The sequence below is a fragment of the Chelon labrosus genome (assembly GCF_963514085.1).
Source record: "Chelon labrosus genome assembly, contig: SCAFFOLD_67, whole genome shotgun sequence".
Taxonomy (NCBI): Eukaryota; Metazoa; Chordata; class Actinopteri; order Mugiliformes; family Mugilidae; genus Chelon; species Chelon labrosus.
In genome coordinates this window covers 28,661-49,835 of record NW_028181717.1, presented here as the reverse complement: position 1 = coordinate 49,835, position 21,175 = coordinate 28,661, and the positions used below count along the sequence as shown (strand labels likewise).

General features: G+C 41.0%; 1 protein-coding gene across 1 annotated transcript in view; it reads left to right on the top strand.

The window, feature by feature from the left end:
• kcnd1 (potassium voltage-gated channel, Shal-related subfamily, member 1) overlaps positions 1–21,175 on the top strand; it is a gene marked incomplete at its 5' end in the record, with an annotated part of 42,539 nt that overhangs the window by 9,471 nt on the left and 11,893 nt on the right. Inside the window, 2 exons of the mRNA XM_084575201.1 lie at positions 19,867–20,029; positions 20,753–20,836. Of these exons, the coding sequence (XP_084431327.1) occupies positions 19,867–20,029; positions 20,753–20,836 (247 nt within the window). The remainder of the gene's footprint in view (positions 1–19,866; positions 20,030–20,752; positions 20,837–21,175) is intronic.

Here is a 21,175-nt window from a genome sequence, read left to right as displayed (position 1 = left end):
AAAAAATTGGCAGACAAAAATTGCACCTCAAAGCTAAATCAATTCCTCCTAGCCCGTTCATCTAATTCTCCCCAAACTTGTCATGTCTCATTTATGGACAAAGATAATGAAAAGTTCTCTAAATAACTTTAGCAGAGTTATTGATTACAAAGTTAATAGATAATTAATTTTTATAACGTGGCGCAGTATAAGTCCAAAGCTAATATTTTGTGAAGTATATACCCAAACTGAATCAAACTTCATATCATTGATAATAATATGATTCTGTACAAGCATCCCAACTTTTGTGACCCTTGGTCTCTTGAGGGCGCTACAAAGGCAACATTTCAATATCTCAAAAACTGCAATAGCTAGGAATAGCTTTATAACATTTGGCATAAACAACCTGTAACATACTGTGTAGACGCCCATCAAGTTGTGTGACATTACGTCTACAGGGGGTGCTACAGGTGACACAGGAACATTTCATATGACTTTAAGGCCTATAACTTTTTGAGTATTCACCCAATCCTTATGAAACTTAGAAGCCGTCATTATAATATGTTTGCGTACAATCATGCAAAGTTTTGTGAAATTCGGGCTGTAGGGGGCGCTACAACAACTACATGTTTATATCTCACAAACCAACACAATAAACTGCTTGACATTTGACAATAATAATCTGTGGATGACTCCTTACAAGCCCAACAAAGAGACCCTTTCTTGACTTTTATGACTCCCTGCAGGAGCCCCTTGATGGTGAATAGGGCAGAACTCGCATAAGATCGCAGCAGAGACCCCCCCCCCCCTTTCAATTCAATTCAATTTTATTTATATAGCATCAATAACAATACAAATCGTCTCAAGACGCTTTACAAAAACCCAGCCTGAAACCCCCAGAGTAGCCCGAAGGCGACGGTGGCAGGAAAAACTCCCTTTTAACAGGAAGAAACCTTGAACAGAACCCAGCTCATATGGAGGAACCCATCTGCCTAAGGCCAGCCGGGTACATAAATTTATTTATTTATTTATTTTTATGTATTAATTTATTTTTATTATAATTATTATTTCTTTCTCTTTTACTTTGTTTTTATTCTGCTTTTCTCTTTCCCCTCTATTTTTGTTTTCTTAAATTCCAAGTGTGTTATATGTCCTGTAAACCTATGGGTGAGCGGGTGGGGATGGGAAATGGTGAACTCACTGTTTGAATTTACTTGCTGAACAATGCACTTATACATTCTGGGGCTGAATTTGTAAATTGAAGTGATGTGCTTATGTTCTGTATTTTTCATGTCTGGGATAATAATAAAAAAAAAAAAAAAAAAACATATTTACAAAAAAAATGTCCAAACATTGCTCGATAAATTCTCTTAATATTATTGTCGATCCGTCTTAGGTTGTTACACATACAGGTTCAGGATTTAATCACATAAAACAATATAGGAAAAAGCTGCTTCCAGTCAACTGATCAATGAACTGATCAATTCAGTTCAGGTTATTTTCTGGGGAAACAACCATATTTCTCAGTGATGGTCTCTCCTGTTTGATCTGGTGTCTCAAGCGTCCTGCCACAGAGAGTTGGTGTTGGTGCAGAGCACTTTAGCATCAACATTATTTATAGGAACTAGACGGGAAGCAGCCGTTTCCTCTTACGAACAGGATGTATATGAGACTGAGAGTGAGAGCAGCAAGTGGCCTGGATGGAATTATAGACCATCTCACCACGTGGAGCACCGCTTAATGTTTTAATAGAGAGAGGCAGCGACTTCAGGAGAACAGAGGTCTGAGACAAATTACAAATCAAATCAAACACAAACACTCCAATGCTGCAAAGCTTCTCCTCCATTTTCTATCAAAAAAAACCTGATAACCCTGGAACATAAAATTCTGGTCAACAGTATCTGTGGCCGGATGGCTTTCAACCATCAACCCATCAACCCTTCAACCCATCATCTCTTCAACCATCAAACAATCAACCCATCAACTTTTCAACTCATCAACCCAACAACCCTTCTACTGTTCAATCCATCAACCCTTCAATCCTCAACCCATCGACCCTTCAACTCATCAACCTATCAAACCATCAGCCCATCAAACCATTAACCCTTCAACCTATGAACCCTTCACAGCAACACACAACTGATTGTTCGCCATAATGCTGACACCAAATCCCCTTGTTTTTACTGGAGTCTTTCGTTCGGTCCTAGAGTTTAAGTTTGAATAGAATTAAAAAGTAATTATGACTGAGGCTAGATTTGATTCCTCAAAACCACATTAGCTTCAGCAACTGGGTTTCTGCCTGATGTAAAGACAGTCTGCCACTATATATTGGGTATGTAATGTATGATGGGTGCATCACTTCATCTGCCTCTCTTACCCTGATGCTTCTCCACTATCCTTCCAGTTTTTAATAATGCGTTGGACAGTTCTTAACCCAGTTTTAGTAGTTTCTACAATCTCCTTAGATGTTTTCTCTGCTTGATGCATGCCAATGATTTGACCCTTCTCAAACAGATTAACATCTTTTCCACGACCACAGGATGTGTCTTTCAGCATGGTTGTTTAAGAAATGGGAAGCTGCTCTTTGCTAGTCTGGCTTTCAAAGATTGAACTTAGTCTGGGGAGTCTGCCATGTAATTTCTACTGCACAAGAGGCGTGAACAACGGGTATAGTTCAAATGACTCTGTACGCAATTGGATAGTCATTCACCAATCAGACCATCGATCCGGGTGACGTACTTTGCAGAGCGACGCGAAACTCGGCAAACACGCCTTTCTTTTGTATGAATTCTTCCAGTGCAAGTTTCTGTTCCGTTTTCAAAGAAAACTTGCCTTTGAAATCTTTTAAAACAGCAGCTACAGCGGCGTCGACGGATAGCTGTGCTCTGGTGGCTGCCATGTTTCATGTAAACAACAAGCTGCTTGCCGACTTTACCGTCGCTTCTCTGATGTCATCGTTTTGAACCCACCAATAGCGCGCCAGGCGGATAAGCCCGTTTGTGATTGGCTCCAGAAAAAGTGGATCGGCTGCAGGAGAAATGAATGTGTGGGTTTCCAGACTGATCTGACGGCGGAAAAGAATCCGCCGTCAGATCAGGCTGGCGAAAGCCAGACTAGCTCTTTGCATCAATTGCGGTCAAATAACTCTTTGCTAGCTGAAAGATAATCGACCATGCAGTAATTATTCAATAGGAGGCTCCTACCTATTTGCTTACTTAAATCCAGGTGTCGACTTTTTTTGGCCAGGCAGTGTATGTATACGTAAAATTAGTGTTTTTTTCCTCCCAGGGGAATGAGTCCAAACCTTTGCACTCTGTGTTATATAACAGGTCAGACTTGTATAATAATAGAAGTTTAGACATTCAGCATGACATTAAACACACCTCAGTTCATTATATAACATGTTAATTAACAGCTGATACTGATCACATAGGATCATATGTTAGAACACGCATACACAAATGTTCTACCTGTAACCCACTACTGATTATTACTGATCTCCCATTTCTAGGTACTTTCTATTTTTTTTTTATATAGTTTTTGTATTGTATGTTCAATGTATGTTACTGCTACTGGATGCTTGAATTTCCCTCGGGATCAATAAAGTATCTATCTATCTACTGATTATTACTGATTATTACTGATCATTAGTGATCATTCAGTATAAACTCTGTAAAATCTGACGTCCAGAAGCAAACACTCCAATGTTGGATCAAACTAAAAAATGGTCATCTTTTAACTCTACACAGACTGAAATAAATCATATTAATGTTAATAATGAAATGACACCAGGTCCCAGCAGCAGGTTGTTACGGTTCTCTTTCAGCTGGTTTAACTCGCCACAACTCTGGACTCCATGAGATCTTTAGTCTGTAGACCTGGTCTGAGACATGATTTGTACTGGTTTGTACTTGATCTTTAACCCAGTTCAGACTGGTTTGTACCTGATCTTTGACCCAATTCAGACCAGTTTGTACCTGATCTGTTACCCAGTTTGTACCAGTTTGTACCTGATCTTTGACCCAATGGCTTCAGTAGAATGTCAGGAGAGGTGTGGTCCTGGTTGGATTCGTATTTCAGGACTGAGTCTTCTGATTTAGACCAGAGATGGTTTCAGTATTTTCAGGCAGCGTCCCCATTGAAGTTTTTATCCTGAAGTCAGTGACCTTTCAGATGATGTTCATCTTTATTCATGTTTTATCTTCCTGCTTCAAGCACACTCATACACCCACACACTGAATCCTCTCTTTCCTGGAAACACAATAAAATAAAACTCTAACCGCTACCTCTTACCTCTGTCTATGCTTCTATCCTACCAATTTGCTAAATCTGGTACGGTGTATCTTCTCCTCTGTGATTAATGCATTTTGTACATGGTCCCTGTAAGAAAAAATCCTTTTCTTCTCCTCCTCCTCTCCTCCTGAACTCCAACCTTGAAACTCTGACCTGGTCTGTCCTCCAGAATGTTCCCTCTAATCCTCTCTCACTGGTCCTCACAGCGATAGACAACTGTTAGGTCTTGCCCTTCAACAAACACTACCAGGAGGTTATTACAAAATGTGATCAAGGATTTAATTCTCTACTTGACACTCGCACCTAGATACTGTACCTCGGACTGTTACTATGGTTACTTCTGGTATTTTGTTTGTTCTAATCTGATTAAAGTTTGACTTCATGAATCAGAATGTCTTTCTCCCAGCTGTCAGTGAGCCAGTTGCATTGTGAGTAATTTCAACATCAAAACTTATTTTCTACCTGAATCTGTCATCACTGAAAATCTTCTCTCTCTGCCCCTTCTCTTCCTCCCTTCTTACCCTCCTCTTCCTCCCCTTTGCTCATCTCATCTAACCCTCTTCCTCTCCTCTACATCTCACCTACCCTTCATCCTCTCCTCTTCGCCATCATTTCCTCCCTCCTTCTTCTCCTGTTTCTCTCATTTTCCTCCCTCCTTCCTCCTGTGTGTTAGTGTTTGTGTTAGTGTGTGTGTTTGTGTGTGTTGGTGTGTGTGTTGGTGTGTGTGTGTGGTAGTGTAAGCATGTTAGTGTATGTGAGGTACAAATAAACACAAAAACATGGATTATGCTAAATGAACAAATAAAAGGCATTAGAGACGCTTCCTCTCAGCTACAAACTGATTAATAATGGAGGGAAGGAGGAAGAGGGGAAGAAGGGGGAGGAGGTGAAGGAAGTGGAGGAGGAGGAGGAGCAGAAAATGAGAGTGCAGAAATCAGAAGAACAAGGTGTAGAAATAGAGCAAACAGACAGAGTGATGTAATTCAGTCTAATGCTCCCTGGTAAATGAAAGCTGTGAGGATGTCTGTGTCTAGTTGTCTTCATCTATACATGTTGCTCAATAATGAAAACTAAAGTCTGTGTCATGTTCATGTGTCAGCTCTCAGATATTAGACAGATGTGGCATAAAAGTGAATGATGATGTGTGAGTGATATTCCTGTGATGATCACATGACTTCCATAAACGTCAGTTGTGTGTCGGCCTGTCGGATGTGTGAGATGATGGGAAAACATTTCTTATTTATCTTAATGAGATGCTGTTAAGACCAACACACATGACCTGTGATGAAGAGTTTCAGGTGACTAACGGGTCAGTGATTAAATAATAAAGATGAATAGGAAATGAATGATGCTGCATATGGAGGAATCCATGTGAGGGTTTGTTACTGGAGGTCTTCAAAAGAATGTAGTTCAGTCAGGTTTATTATTTAATAGCTGAGCACATCGACTCTTCATGGACATTACAACTTATTCAATATATCTTCTCATGTCAGACAGAAGTTTTATCATTATTTGATTAACTGCTGCTTTTCTTTTCTTCATTATAAATATTTTCCGTTCAGCGAGGACTTCAGTCTGGTGTTATTTTGGGATGTGGTTGATATCAGAGTTTTATTTTCAGAGGGCTTGTAGCCTAATATTATCTCTGGAGCTTCCTGCTCTGGTGTCACATTTATCCTCCGTTTATATTTCAGCTCTAACGTCTCTGTATGGATTTAAGATCAATCTGTTGTCACGGGTCTGAGTTCAAGTCAGGATTTCGCAGACGTTGTTTTTCTAGTGTATTTTATGCCCAGATAAACCAAGAGTTTATTGGCTGCAGGACTGCTGACATGCAGTGAGGTCGTGGTCAGGACTTCCTCCATTAACAACTTATAATTTATTCATATACAGTTGTTTTATTTCCACCACTCTTACCTCCCTGTGTCTACAGACTTGTCAGCACTGCAGAAACCAACAATCAGGATCGTGCACCATTGGTTTGATCTGCAAAGATAACAGTCTGAGTTTGAGGAAATCATCACTTTCACAGTGTCTGGTTATGAGACATGTATGGTCCAACCAGGGGTCGCATTAACCAAATATTTTCCGTCACTGACCTTTTTTTTAAAACTGTGATGGAAAATCCGGAGGCCATCTGTCATTTTGACAGATTGCAATTCACACCCCTGACCACTTGGTGGCGAGTGAGATTATTAATTGGTTCTTGTCTCTAAGCGCAGTTTGCATTCCAAACATCGCGGGACAGTGTATATTTTGTCAGTGCACGATTTCCTGGTTGACCGATTACACTGATACACACGTCAGAGTTCGGCTAATGGCTACCAAAATGGACGAATCGGATGAAAGCACATTGCAAGGACTAAGGGAAGGACTAAGATCAAATTTTATATTAAAAAACTACCTGACAGAAGCTGTGATAAAAGCGGAGTTTTGTGCAAATTGTGCAAAAAAATGTTTGCATACCACCGAAGCACTTCTACCCTACGATGCTGCCACTGGAGCTGTTGGCACTAGCAGTCCCGGTCCGAGTACGGACAAGACGTGTCGGCAGCCCAAACTTCATCAGCTTGATGTGTGTATCCATGGTGTGGATTCTCTGTTCAGCTTGTTTGGACTGAATATTAATTAAAAATGAATGATATTTAAATGCTATTGAATATGTCATTACTATAATTTAAAAAAATTAAAGTGACAGGTAAAAATAGATTATGACAGGATTTTTATGACCTCGTCACTCAAAATGACAGACAATGAAAAAGTCTAGCGCAACCTCTGGGTCCAACATTAAAAGATCACATACCGTTGAAACCAGATGTTTACATCCACTGTGTTAAGAGACACATGAACCTTTTTTCCTCACTGTCTGAAGTTAAATCAGATTAAACCTCTCCTGTTTTAGGTCAGTTAGGGTTACTGCCTATTTGCTAAATGCCACAACAATGAGAGAGAATTTTTTATTACTTTCTTCAGAGTCAGAAGTTTACATACATTTCCTCAGTATTTGGTAGCATTCAGAGGTGGCAAAAGTATTCACTTTCTGTACTTAAGTAAAAGTACAGATACTTGTGTAAAATAATACTCTGGTAAAAGTAAAAGTACTGATTCAACTCATTTACTGAAGTAAAAGTAAGAAAGTACAGGCTCTGAAATGTACTTAAGTAAAAGTAAAAAGGATTTTCAAACGTTTTGGGTATCCTTCTATAAGCTTCTCCCAATAGTCTGATGGAGTTCTGGTCCATTCCTCCTGACAGAACTTGTGTAACTGAGTCAGGGTTGTAGGCCACCTCGCTCTCACACGCCTTTTTAGATCTGCCCACAAATTTTTCTATGGGATTGAGATCGGGTCTTTGTGATGGCCACTCCAAAACATTGATTTTGTTGTCCTTAAGCCACTTTGTAACTACTTTGGCAGTATGCTTAGGGTCATTGTCCATTTGAAGACCCATTTGTGCCCAAGCTTTAACTTTCTGGCTGATGTCTTTAGATGTTGCGTCAATATTTCCACATAATGTTCTTTCCTCATGATGCAGTCTATTTTATGAAGTGCACCAGTTCCTCCTGCGGCAAAACTGCCCCACAACATGATGCTACCACCCCCATACTTCACAGTTGGGATGGTGTTCTCAGGCTTACAAGCTTCCCCCTTTTTCCTCTAAATGTAACAATGGTCATTATGGCCAAATAAAAGGGCATAGCACCAAATTCTGGGCCCTGTACACTCTTAATGTCAGTGGGCCCCTATGCATGCCAGTGCACGAAGCACATGTGCAAAAAAAAAAAGAAAAAAAAAAAAAGAAATTGGGGCATTTATTTATAAATAAACACGCATAAATAGGGGTTTAAGCTTAAATCAGATCAGATTATATTGATGACTGGTTCTTTCATTCACCACCTGAACTGATGCATTTGGCCTACTTGTGCTCAAACACCTATAAACCTAGCCTACATCTGGTTGGTGTACTAACGTTTTGATCCATGACACATTTTGATTTAAAAATATTTATTCTTGAACAGGAGCCAACAACTGTACACAGAGAATCTAATCAAAATTTTCAATAAAATTGTTCTTCAGCTTGCAGAAAAAGAAATAAAGCCTTGTTAAAGCCTCACCCTCATCAGATGAACCGCCAGGATTGGCCACTGCTGCTCCAGCTGCGCCACTGTTTATTTCCGAGGCTGGTTAATGTTGACAACTAACGTTAGCTGGCCCATAATCGTCTTTACTTGCAACAGCAAGCAGCCCGGTTGGCAAACTTTAGCATACAAACATTGGCAATTGACAAACTGCATGCTGTCCAGACTACAACAAAGTTAAGATCTCCTCTGTGATTAATGCATTTTGTACATGGTCCCTGTAAGAAATAAACTAACGTTAACTGGATGCAGTTACACAACAAGTAAACTTGGTTCATCTTTCGGAAAGAAAGCAGTTAACAGTTGCTTCCCCTCATTCTGCCTTATTGCTTTTTCTTTCCGCTCTTTCTTTTTCTGGTACCCCAATGTGTGTTTTTTGGGCGGCATGATGACAGCTAGCCTCCAGGTCATTCAGTCTGCGCTCACTGATGTACTTGTCGCTGGCCGCTGTCTATGGGTAGACTAAACCATTTTGCGTCTCCAAGAGGGGGCCCCCAGAATGTCCAATATGTTGGGAAGTTCATTCTCTCAGTTGATGTTATCAATATATTTGAAATACATTATGACACCAATTAATTGGAGGGCCCAATTCATTAATTCAAAAAATAAGATTTTCATGGGCCCTCTCCCTACTCGGGCCCTGGTTAGTCAGGTCCCCATTTCCCCCCACTACCACGCCCAAGGCCAAACTGTTCCACTTTAGTTTAATCAGATCACAGGACAGTCTGATTTAACTTCAGACAGTGAGGAAAAAATGTCTGTCTTTTAACACAGTGTATGTAAACATCTGGGCCTGTATTCCTAAAGATTCTTAGCGCAAAGAGTTGCTCATAGTGGCCAGATTCTAAGAAAATTCTTAGATTCATGATGTTTTCTAAGAATTTCCTCTCAAAGTTAAGAATAGATCCTGGATGCATCTTACTTATTTTTTATATATTTTTGTATTACCTTTATTCAACTAGCAACTGTCACTTTATGGGAGCAACAGCAACAAAACAATTTCCTTGAAGGATTAATAAAGTATTCTGATTCTGATCTGATTCTGATTCTGATTCTGGTAAAGATAAAAGGTATTCCTGAAGAATCTCAGTGAGATCTGTTCAGAGCAGGGAGGACTTTTAGGAGGCTTAGGAGTTTCTTAAGCAGAGGAGAAAATGGCTGAAAGAAGAGGCAGGAGAGATATTCTCCAAACACTGAATGACAATCAAGCTTGTTACAATTCACCTTTGGCTAAGCCACACCCTAGAATGTAGATTGACCAATCACAGCCAAGAGAGCTCCCACAGGGGTCCGACACTTTTTCACAGCGCTCCATTGACTTTAACGCAGGCGTCTCATATTTTCGGTCTCGGCAGGCTATACTGTCGGTATATATCCAGGGTATGGATAAGCCCAATGATGTGCGCGCAAAACCCTGTGGAGCTAACCAAAACATCACCGTTACAGCTTAAGTTGCATAGTTGTTGATACGCTATAGCACACGCTGAAGAAATACAACGTTATACGTGCGTAACGTTAGTCCGTTTGCTTCGTAATAACGATTATAGTAGTGAATAGAGACGTACCCAGCTTTGCATGAACAGTGTTGCTCCTTGATATTGTCAGTCCCAGCCTCTGTCTCGATTAATAGGATATGCGGTGGTTCACTTTTTGACTGTGACCGGTATGCTTTTGCCTCTATTTGGATGTTGTTCGTTGCGTTTCACTTGTAGCCTATGTCCTGAATATAGCCTTCGAACGCATATTGCATCCCCTTTTGCCTACTTCTATCGGACACTTTATTTGCTGCTTTATAAAAGTTTGACAAAAGTTCAGCAGGAAGAGCTGTCACAGCATAAGCCATGTTGATACCAGAGCCTTATAGATAACCAGAAAACCACAGCCCAGAAGAGAATGTCGGACGTAGCAACAGTAACTAAGGGGGGCGGGGCTTAGCCAAAGGCGAATTGCAATATCACCGGAAATGAAAGTCATCACAACACTGAGGTATTTAGCAACAGGAAAAATGCAAAAATGCAACAATGCAGCAGTGATGACTTGGAGCCAAATCTACATCTTAAACACTTTTATTTTCATTGATCAGTTGATCCAGAAGCAAACACTGTTCCTCTGTCCAGTTGGGTTTCCTACTTCATTTCTTCTCCATTGATGTTCGATTTGTGGAAGATTTGAACATCAACCAACACTGCTTCTTCTAGGCCGGTTAGCAATCACAGAAACTGATGAAAGCTGAGCCATTTTACTCTTGTTAATACCAGATGATGAAACATGACCAGCATGGTAAATGAATGGAAGCAGATAAATAGAACTACCAGCATGTGGATACTGTGGTAGTGGGCCTGAGTTTAATCACACATGTTGTAGGATATTTTTTAAAGTAGAGCTACTATTTATTTATTTTTATGTAAAGTATTATTTATAATTCCACAGTCTTCATAGAAATTAAATTCTGTTATTAAGTCTATTAATTTTGATGGTCCATTCTAGGCCAATTATCACCAAAACTGTATTTTTATCTAGTTTTAGGATCAACCAATCACACCTTCTGAAATGATGACTCATACCTAGCAACGGGGTCAATCACACCTCCTCACTAAGATCAGAGTGTCTGTCCATTCCTTGATCAGAGTTCTCTGAGAATTTTCTGGAATCACTCCTAAGCTAAGACTCCTAGCTCGGAATTTTTTAGGCTAAGTTGGGAGCTCTCTGAGAGGATTCTAGGAATCTTTAGGAATACGGGCCCTGCTTTCAACTGTAATTTACTGACACACTGAAACGCCCTGAATCTAAGAGGAAGAGTCCTCATCAGCAAATATTTATCTAGTTCGTGAAAAATGACCTGGAGTCACACCCTGTGAGAGGATCTTGTGTGTCGGTATCGGTCTCACTCTGTCGTAAACATATCTGGATAATTTTCTCTGACAGTCAGTATTTTCCACTCCATCTGTCTATTGTCTTTGATATTACTCTTTTCATTGACTGTTGTTTTCTACAGAGAAAAGTTTTAATTTCTTGCTTGATATCAAAACACGTTATAGAATGAGTCCATGAAAACCTACAGACATCATATTACCCATGATGCAACAGCCTATAGAAGTATACCATGCTAATCTCTCCGTTCAACAACTACATCTGATTGTCTCTATGTCAAAAAAAGGACAACCCACAGAAACACTAACTCCCATTGTCGTTATATCTCGGCCATATCAGTGTAATGTTGTCATCATATTTTGGTCACATCTAGGTCATATCTGGGTCATATCTGGGTCATATCATGGTCATATCGTGGTCATATCGTCTGGTTTGAGCAGTAAATGATCCTCTGGTTTGTGCACTCTTCACTTTCTGTTTCCTGCCAACATCAAAATAGGTAGTTTAGATTGGTTCCAGTGTAGAATATTGTTTTTACCAGTATGTCATTAATGTGAACGTTCAGCAGAGTTTGATGTGATCTGAGAACTTTAAATAACAGCTGAATCACTCTGAAAATAGATTGGGATTCTATTTATTTTCTCATCTGTCTTGTTTCTTAGATCATTTTGTTGTTTGATTTTCTGCCTTCGCCTCAGTTTGTCCTGTTTCATTTAATCAAAGGTGCAATCATTGGGACTCTTCACATCCATGATTGTAATAAACAGGGAGGGAGGTATTCAGTTTCAGAAAGTAGTGACTATGCAGAAAAAAAGTACTGGGTTATGGAGTCACTGAATAACGTTGAGGTAGCATATTACTACTGTGGCTGGTGAAGGGTTAGGGTTAGTTTTACATTCATTACAAAGGCTGGATGTCAACAACATTATCTCACCTTCATCCAGGATCATCTGAGGGCCCGTCCACACAGAAACGCAAAAACGCCGAAACGCATAAGTTTTTCATCGTTTTGGCCTTTCGTCCACACGTATCCCGTAAACGCATAGCCCTAAAACGCACTTTTCTGAAAACGGGTCCCAGGGTGGAGAAATTCGCAAACACAGCTCCTGCGTTTCTTTGTGGACGGCTAAAACGGGGAAAACGATGACGTCATCGCCACACTCCCGAGCAGCCTTCCACCTCCCGCGAGACGTCTCATAACAACATCAACAACAATGGCGGACTACATGTTAGTTTTCATGCTGGAGAAGATATTGAGCCTATTAGGGTTACTAGGGCAAAATATCATGCTCCTGTGCCACAACGCTGAGCAAAAAAGGCCATTTGTAAACAGCGCTCAAGCTTTATGCGCATGCTCCGCATCTTCATCTCCCTTTTTGGTGAATTTCTGAAATCGAAACAGCGCCACTTGTAGGCCTGGAATAGGAAGTAGCGTTTTCGGTCGTGCTGAAACGGATCCTTGTGGACGCGGATATTTCTTGAAACGATGATCGAAAACGGAGAGGAAAAAGATCGTTTTCGTACGTGTGGACGGGCCCTGAGTCTCCATTGTATCAGTAATTAAACCTTTATTAGACATTTGCACCACTGAAGCACCAACTATGTCAGGTCATCCATCTTCAAGACCTTAATGGTTTTCACAGTGAAGTAATTTGTTTAAATCTAATTACTTTGACTTATTTCTATTTTCTCTTTTCAATAATTATTCCTAAATCCTCAGAGGAAGTGTTTCTTCAACAACACATCTAAACTATCAATATCTAACCCAACAAACCTGGAGACCAGACAATATTCTCAAGTCAGGAGGTTAACTATTAAATAATTGATTAATCAGCTCATTACTGCAGCTCTAGAGGTTTACCTACCATGGGCAGCTGGGACGAGACCCCGGGGTAGAGCCAAAATTCATCGAAAGGATTCTATATGTGGGCGGCACAGTGGGGAGGTGGTTAGCACTGATGCCTCACAGCAAGAGTGAGGCATGGCCCAAATACAAGGACCGACTGGTTCCTTTGTGTGTGGAGTTTGCATGTTCTCCCTGTGTCTGCGTGGGTTCTCTCCAGGTTCTCTCCAGGTATGAATGAATGAATGAATGAAGGAATGAAGGATTCTATATGTGGACTGGTCTGGGACCACCTTGGAGGTGGGTTATGTTGGTAGGTAGAGGGACGTCTGATAGCATCATTAGTCTGTAGTAGAGAATTGTTTTTTGGTGTCTTCTATACATTTAAATAACCGTACAATGTTCATATTAAATCCTGAACTAACTGAGTCAGATTCAAAGTCAATAGCAACATCTTGAAGCTTTGTTTAAAATGTTTGAAGGCTGAATTGTCTCAAATACTGAAACCACCTCTCTATTTAAAGACTGTCGGAGTGACAGCAGCTTCCAGCATCGTTTTACTTCCAGACGGAACAAAGACTTCATGTAGAAGTTAGAGGAGGGCAGGGTGAGATCTAAGAGGAGGAATAAAATAAAAAATAAAATTAAGAGCAAGAAATGAGAAAGAGGGAGGATTTCAGTTTATGTAAAGTGCTGGATCTCCTTCACTAGAGGAAGAGAAAACATGGAACGAGCATTCCACCTCCTGCAACTTTCATCATCACTCCATCAATTAAACATGGTCCAGGATTACACCAGAGCAGGAGAGGGGAGGACAAGAGGGTTGAGGAGGAGGAGGAGAGGATGAAAGATGAGGAGGAGGAGAGAAAGGGGAGGAGCACAGGGAGGCTTTTAGCAGCCTGCTGTAACCCAGAATAGAAGTTTTCAAAGAGGAAAAACAAACTGAGCTGATGTTCAGACTGGTCGGGTCGATACCGGTGTCCTTGTGAAGAACAATTCAAAGTGTTTGGAGCCAGAGAGGAGATCCTTAAACTTTAGGAGGGAGAACAGAACATCCAAGACTGCAGCTCAGTTCTCTCAAGCTTCACACAAAAGCTGAATAAATGTTCTGGGTTTAATCAATTGAAGGAGAAAAACAGGAGATTATCACTGAGGAGGTGGAGGTGGAGGAACCATTGAATCTATAATCAAGTCAAAATGTTTTTTGTTGTCTCCAACAGGATCTAATCCTCTCTGTATTAAAATGTCCAACTTTATAACAGAAATAAACTCGTCTTGTTGAGTCTGGTCCAACTTGTCACTGAGAAGTTAAGACGTCACTGTATTCTCGTTGTGAGGCTGTTGATGTTGGTTGTTATTGGTTGATGTTGGTCGTTGTTGGTTGTTCTCTGCTGTTTGACATAGTTTTCTACGTTTCTATTTCTTTTTCACCTGGTATGTCCCAGACATAAAGATGGTTTGAGAACAGTAAATAGAATAACTTTGGTTCATGTTTGTGATTATCTTGAAGGATTTATTTGTGAACAAACATCAGTTCAGATCAAATGAGTTTTTCTAAAGGAAACCCAGAGAAGGAATCGATGAATAGATTTACCATCACTGAATTAGCGAGAAAAGCTCAGCAGCGGGAAGTCTCTGTCCTGTCCTTCAAAGTAAAAGTCTCTATCCAGTCAAAGTCTTTTCAGCCTTTTCCTCCTTTTTCTTCAGACAGTCTTGTGCACGTGTCTGATCAGCCCTCAGTTTGTCCTTCCTGCTCTCCTCTCTAAACTAATTACCATTGGCTGTCTGTCTCTCTGTTAGATTGTGATTGGCTGGCTCCTCTATTACAGGTGAGACAAGGATCATTCTGTGCGTTCGATTGGGTGACTCAGCACTAATGGATCCTTATCTGCTCCAATCAGGCTGCAGCAGTCTCTTTGTCTCTTAGTCTGTTTATTTTTCTGCTTTCAGATAAATTTGAGAATTGGTTATTAAATTTAGAGCTGCCTCTGTTTTCTCTGTCCCTTCATGTTCCTTCCATCTTTCCGTCTTTCTTTGTCTTCATCTCTCAGCCGTCCATCTGTCTGGCTCTCGGTGCAGGATGACATAATCCAGCCAATGAAATATTCAACAAACTAAGAAAGCTGCTCAGAATAACCGGGCTGACCCAGACCTCCTGAGACCGCCCTTATTTTGTAAAACCTTTATTAATCATGACAGTTGCAAGGTCGCTGCCTTGCTCAAAGGCTTCAGTCTGATGTCCAAATCCATTTTGTTTGAGAAAGAATTAGATTAGAATAACGTCTTTAAGGCAGTTTAAATATAATCATCAGCAAATAAATTTGGAATAAATATTTTCAGTGTGGAGACTTTGAATCATCTTTTCTGCAGATAAAAGGAATAAAAGAAATGATACAACCTTGAAATCTACAGACAGTAGCTTTGTGATCCTCCTCTCCTTCCTCACACTTTGTCCCTCCTGACCTTCTCTTCTTTCCTCTCTCCATCCTTCCTCCATCCACCTCCCTCCACCTCCCTCCATCTCTCTTCATCGCTCTCCTCTGGCTTTATGTCAAGCTCCCACTCGATGTGTTGTCGTCCTGCAGGATGGAGACTTGGCTGCAGCAGTTGTAGATAATGACCCCAGAGAAAGTGGAGGAGGAGGGGAGAAATGGGAGATGGGAAAGAAAACAGAAAGGGCACGAGAGAGGAAGGAAACAAAGGAAATGTAAAGCAAGCACAATGAGGGAGGTTGCGAAGAAAGACAATATAAACTTTGTAATGCCTCTCTTGACTAATAATAATAATAATAATAATAATAATTTATACGGTATTGATCCCCAAGGGGAAATTATGTTCCTGCTGTTTGACCCATCCATTCATTAGTTCACACAGTAGTGTGTACAGTTGGAGCAGTGGGCTACAGCCTCTAAGGACTGCACCCAGGGGAGCAAGTTGGGGGTTAGGTGCTTGCTCAAGGCGCTGCAGCCATGGACACGGGGGGAGGTGAACCTGGGACCCTCCGGTCCCAAGCCACACGTTAATCACTATGCCACAGCCCCCCCAACTAACTGGCTGGAAGCGCTCTAATGCTACCATCCATTATTTAACATGAGCAGATCACACACAGTCTCAGCTGCTTCACTTCTCTCTGCATTTTAAACACTAACTGAACATCTTTGTTCTACTGACCTCTGCTGGTTCAACAGGGTGTTAATGAGCATGCTCATTGGGCCCAAAGCTACATGGGTGTGTAGAACCTCCAGGTTCCTACTGGAAGCTCTGAGTGAAAGGAATGAGGCTAAATCTTGTAATCTACTTTAAACTTACCCAGATCTGTTTTTTTTTTTTTTTATTATTATTATTTTTTTACATTTGTATAAACAAAGAACATGGTGTGTGGTTTGGCAGCTGCTGTCTTCTTCTTTGCCTAGCGCTCCTTCGTGGAGCATAGGCCATTGATCACAGTCCGCCAGAGTCCTCTGGAGTCTGTCTTTCTGTGTTCAATGTTTCTGTAGCATGTATGTTTTAGGAGTTGGGGTTGCTGGCCCCAAACCTGGATTGTATTGGGGTTGGTCTGTTAGTCCCCTTCCCTAACATCTAGTCCTCCTGGTAACGGATTACAGTCTCATACCGAGTCAAGTACAAGCTGCCTCGGCACGTCAAGCCCAGCCAACCCCTGCTACTCTGTAATCAAGGTTTCCTAAAGAGAAAAAAAAATCATACCAGCAGCTGCTGTCAGTCATCACAGTCACAGAGAAGATGAAAATGTGTGCTGAGATTTAACAGTGAACGATGCAGAGACTGACCCTGAGCATACTGGACTCAGTGAGTGCAGTAATAGTCTTCAGGTCAGTGAATAAGATAAATACATTAAGTCGTGTTTTGGTCTCAGTGAGTTAAATATAAAACAGGCTTTGTTGTGTACAGAGGGCTTTTCTGTATAGCATACATACATTATATAGGAGGGTAACAGGCTGAGCTTTATGTCAGTGTTTGTGAGGCTGGAGGCCTGCAGGGCATTCTGGGTAATTTGATTAGTTGAACTCTTGACCGTCCTTCATATTTATTCCAACTATGGTTGACTGGAGAGTATCTGGGTGCAGTGTTGATGTTAATGTGTCTCAGGGTGAATCATTAAAAACTCAAATGAATTTAAATAAATGAACAACCTTATGGATGTTGTTGTTGTGACTCCACCTCACGCTGGTGTTCATTAGGGTTAGGACTGATGTTGAGCTGGTGAGGAAAAGTCAGAGATAAGTATTCTCTTTGTTATTAGACTAAAAGCTTTGGCTAACATTAGTGCTAGCTTCAGACAGAGGTCAGGCTAGAACTAACGCTACAGACAGAAGCAGAAACACTAGAGACTCCGTAACGGTCTGATCCAATCTATACTGTACCAAGTCAGGCAAATCCTCTACTTCCTTTAGGAGGTCATGTCTCGACCAGGGGCAGCCTGCTGAGGCCATCTGCATTTATATGCTGCTTTCCAGGCCTGTAGACAATATAGAATAGAATAGAATGTCTTTGTCACTGTACAGGTACAATAAAGTTAAGGTGTCCTGAGGTCTCCCTTAGGTGCCGTAGAAGTACTGGAATAAAATAAATACAAAAAGTAAAGGAAATGTAAAAAACTAGAATAAAAAATATGTATAAAACTATAAACACTAACATGACATAACAACCCCATTCACACATAATAAGAATATGATACTCATAAGCTCTGAGCCACACTGCTGAACCCGTAAAGACACCATTTGAGGAACAGGTTTATTTTCATTGAGTTCAGCCATAGAGGTATTTGTGGAACCTCTTAACTCTAAAAATCACAGCCAGAGCCTCTTTATCCAGCTGTGAATATTTCTTTTCCGCTGGTGCTAATGTTCGAGATACAAGCCCAGTTGTTTTTTTTGTTCCATCCTGCATTCTGTGGGACAACACGGCCCCTACGCCATATGGTGAGGCATCTCAAGCGAATATTGAAGCCCTCTCTCCAGAATAATGCACCAAGACATGTGCTGACTTCTGAAGTCTTTGGACCTCCCGAAGGCTTCCTCCTGATGGTCCGCCCACCTCCACACCAGATCTTTTCACAGTAGATAATGTAAAGAGGCCAGCAATGTGGAGAGGCTGGGAATAAACCGGTTATAATAATTCAACAAGCCCAAGTAGGCCTTCAGCCCTGTCACTGTAGTTGGAGTGGGAGCATCAACAACAGCTTGTAGCCGTGTGTACTCCTTAAGCATCCACTCTATGACTCAGATACTGAACTTCATCAGCCAGGAAAGTGCATTTGCTTCTTTTTAATCTGAGCCCAGCACCTTCTAACTTGGGTTATTCCCTGGAGAACCCCCTACATGATTCTCTGGAATATAGCAGGTGCTGAGGATACACCAAAAGGCAGTCTGGTATATGTGGTGGTTAGCAATGATGCCTCCCAGCAAGAAGGTTCTGGCTGGTTCCTTTCTGTGTGTAATTTGCATGTTCTCCCTGTGTCTGCGTGGGTTCTCTCCAGGTTCTCCAACTTCCTCCCACCGTCCAAAGACATGCTGGTTAGGTTCATTGGTGATTCTAAATTGGCCGTAGGTGTGAGTGTCTCTCTGTGTTAGCCCTGTGATAGACTGGAGACCTGTCCAGGGTGGACCCCCCCTCTAGACCAATGACAGCTGGGATAGGCTCCAGCCCCCCATGACCCTTCAGAGGACAAGAGGTTACAGAAGATGAATGAATAAAGTTACAAACACTAAATTAAATTCAGAGTATCAGAAGTAGACAAGCAGCTGTGATGGACGTGAGATTCATTATGAAACTACACAGCTTTGAAATGAGCTTCAACATGAAAAAATAAACTAGTTAGCTATTAGTTCAAAGACATGAGCATGAACAGCAGATGAGGTCATGGCCTTATTCTGAGAACATAATCCACTGCAGCAGGTTCAGAGCACAAAGCTGCACTTCATTCCCCTCATATCTGATTAAAGATTAAAGATTAAAGCTTCCATTCATTTGCATATTTGTAATAGAAAGAGTTTAATTCCTCAGTGAGACAGACGGTAAAGATTAATCACAAACCTTCCAATCAGCCTGTAATTTATTCAAAATTCATTCAAGACCTAATAACTTTTAGATTTCTGGAGTCTTTCTGGGGAGTTTTCTAAAACAGTGTTAGTGTTCAACCATACAGGTATGGGTTAGTTAAACAGTGTTTCAGTTTAATTCAAAAGTGTATTGTTGTGATCGTGATTGTGTTGTTATATGTGTGTTCTGGTCATTTGAGCATGATACCACCTGTGCAACAAGAACAGTCATTAAAATTTCTTCGCTAATATATACAGTATTTCACAGTCAACTGTCAGTGGTATTATAACAAAGTGGAAGCGATTGGAAACGACAGCAACTCTGTCTATTTAAAATCTGGAAACAAGAATAAATTCATCATTTCAACTGAAAATTTTCTGGAATTTGGTATAAAGTCAATCAGAATTTGGAATCATGATTAATGTTACGGTCAGAAACCTGTCCTGGGTAAAGTTAAAGACGTTGTCCTTTAAGAGATAATCAACCAACAATAACCACAGTCCACTGCTGCAACAAACGTCCAGTGAGAAGCCTTCAGATCCTGTAACTCTGTGGGTTAGGGTACATTTTCATCAACCATTCATCAGTTAGTGGTCAGAGTTAGGGGGCAGGGTTAGGGTCAGAGCTGGGTCAGAGTTAGGGGTCAACCTAACTGTAACTGACCGAGGATGTTTCTTCTGCAGGTACGGGGACATGGTTCCAAACACCATCGCAGGGAAGATCTTCGGCTCCATCTGTTCTCTCAGTGGTGTCCTGGTCATTGCTCTGCCCGTTCCTGTTATTGTGTCCAACTTCAGCCGGATCTACCACCAGAACCAGAGAGCCGACAAGATGAGAGCTCAGCAGGTCAGACTTTTCTCATTAAAACATCAAACCCAGTAGAGAACCAGAGGGAACCGACCCAGAACCACAGGTCTTCAGTTAGATCTTTGTGAAGTGTCTTTGGTCTGGTTTTCTGACCACACCAGAAAAAAACATAAATATCCAACGATAATCCAGATGTAAGTGGTTGAAATAAGCAAATATCTCCAGCCGAACTACAGGAGGATAAGTCCTGGGTTGGAGCTCCCATCATGTCGACCATGTTTGTTTCCAGTCTGTATCTGGGTTAGGGTTTTCTCTGGTTCTCGACTCACACACTAAACTATTAAAAAAATTAATCACCTCAGAAAAACACCGGAGACACAACGTCAGCACTGAAATGTGAGTGTGTGTTATTGTGGTGTCGTTGTGATGTAGTGTTGTTGTGTGTCATTGTGTGTTATAGTGTTGTTGTGTGTCGTTCAATTCAGTTTTATTTATATAGCATCAATAACAGTACAAATTGTCTCAAGATGCTTTACAATATCCGATCTGAAACCCAGAGAGCTAGCCTGAAGGCGACGGTGTTGTAGTGTTGTTGTGTGTTATAGTGTTGTAGTGCTGTTGTCTTATAGTGTTGTAGTGTGTTGCTGTGTGTTGTTTTGTGTCGTTGTGTGTTATAATGTTGTTGTGTTATAGTGTATTGTTGTGTGTTGTTGTGCTGTTATGTGTTGTGCTGACACTGCTGTTTTTCTGTGTCTCTGACAGAAAGTGCGTTTGGCTCGGATCCGCATGGCAAAGAAAGGAACAACCAACGCTTTCCTCCAGTACAAAGAAGACCGATCACTCGGGGTGAGACACGCACAAACACACACACCCTGACAGTCTACACTTTCTCATTATCTGGCAGGAAGTCTGGACTAGAGTCCTGAGAGAGTGGAGGATGTTGAGCTGTTCTCATGAAGAAGTTCAGATTCAGATTCTGACATCAAATTGATTCTAGATGAACCTCCACGATAGCTCCTGAAACCAGATCAGACAGAAAGTTAAAAGATGAAATAAATTAATATTTATTAGTTAAATGAAAAGTGTAATTCTGCTGTTGAACGTTGTGTCTGGTTGACGGTTAGGGTTGAGGATGAGAAGAGAGTAAAGATGAGAGGGTGAGAAGAGGAGAGGATGGAAAGGGGG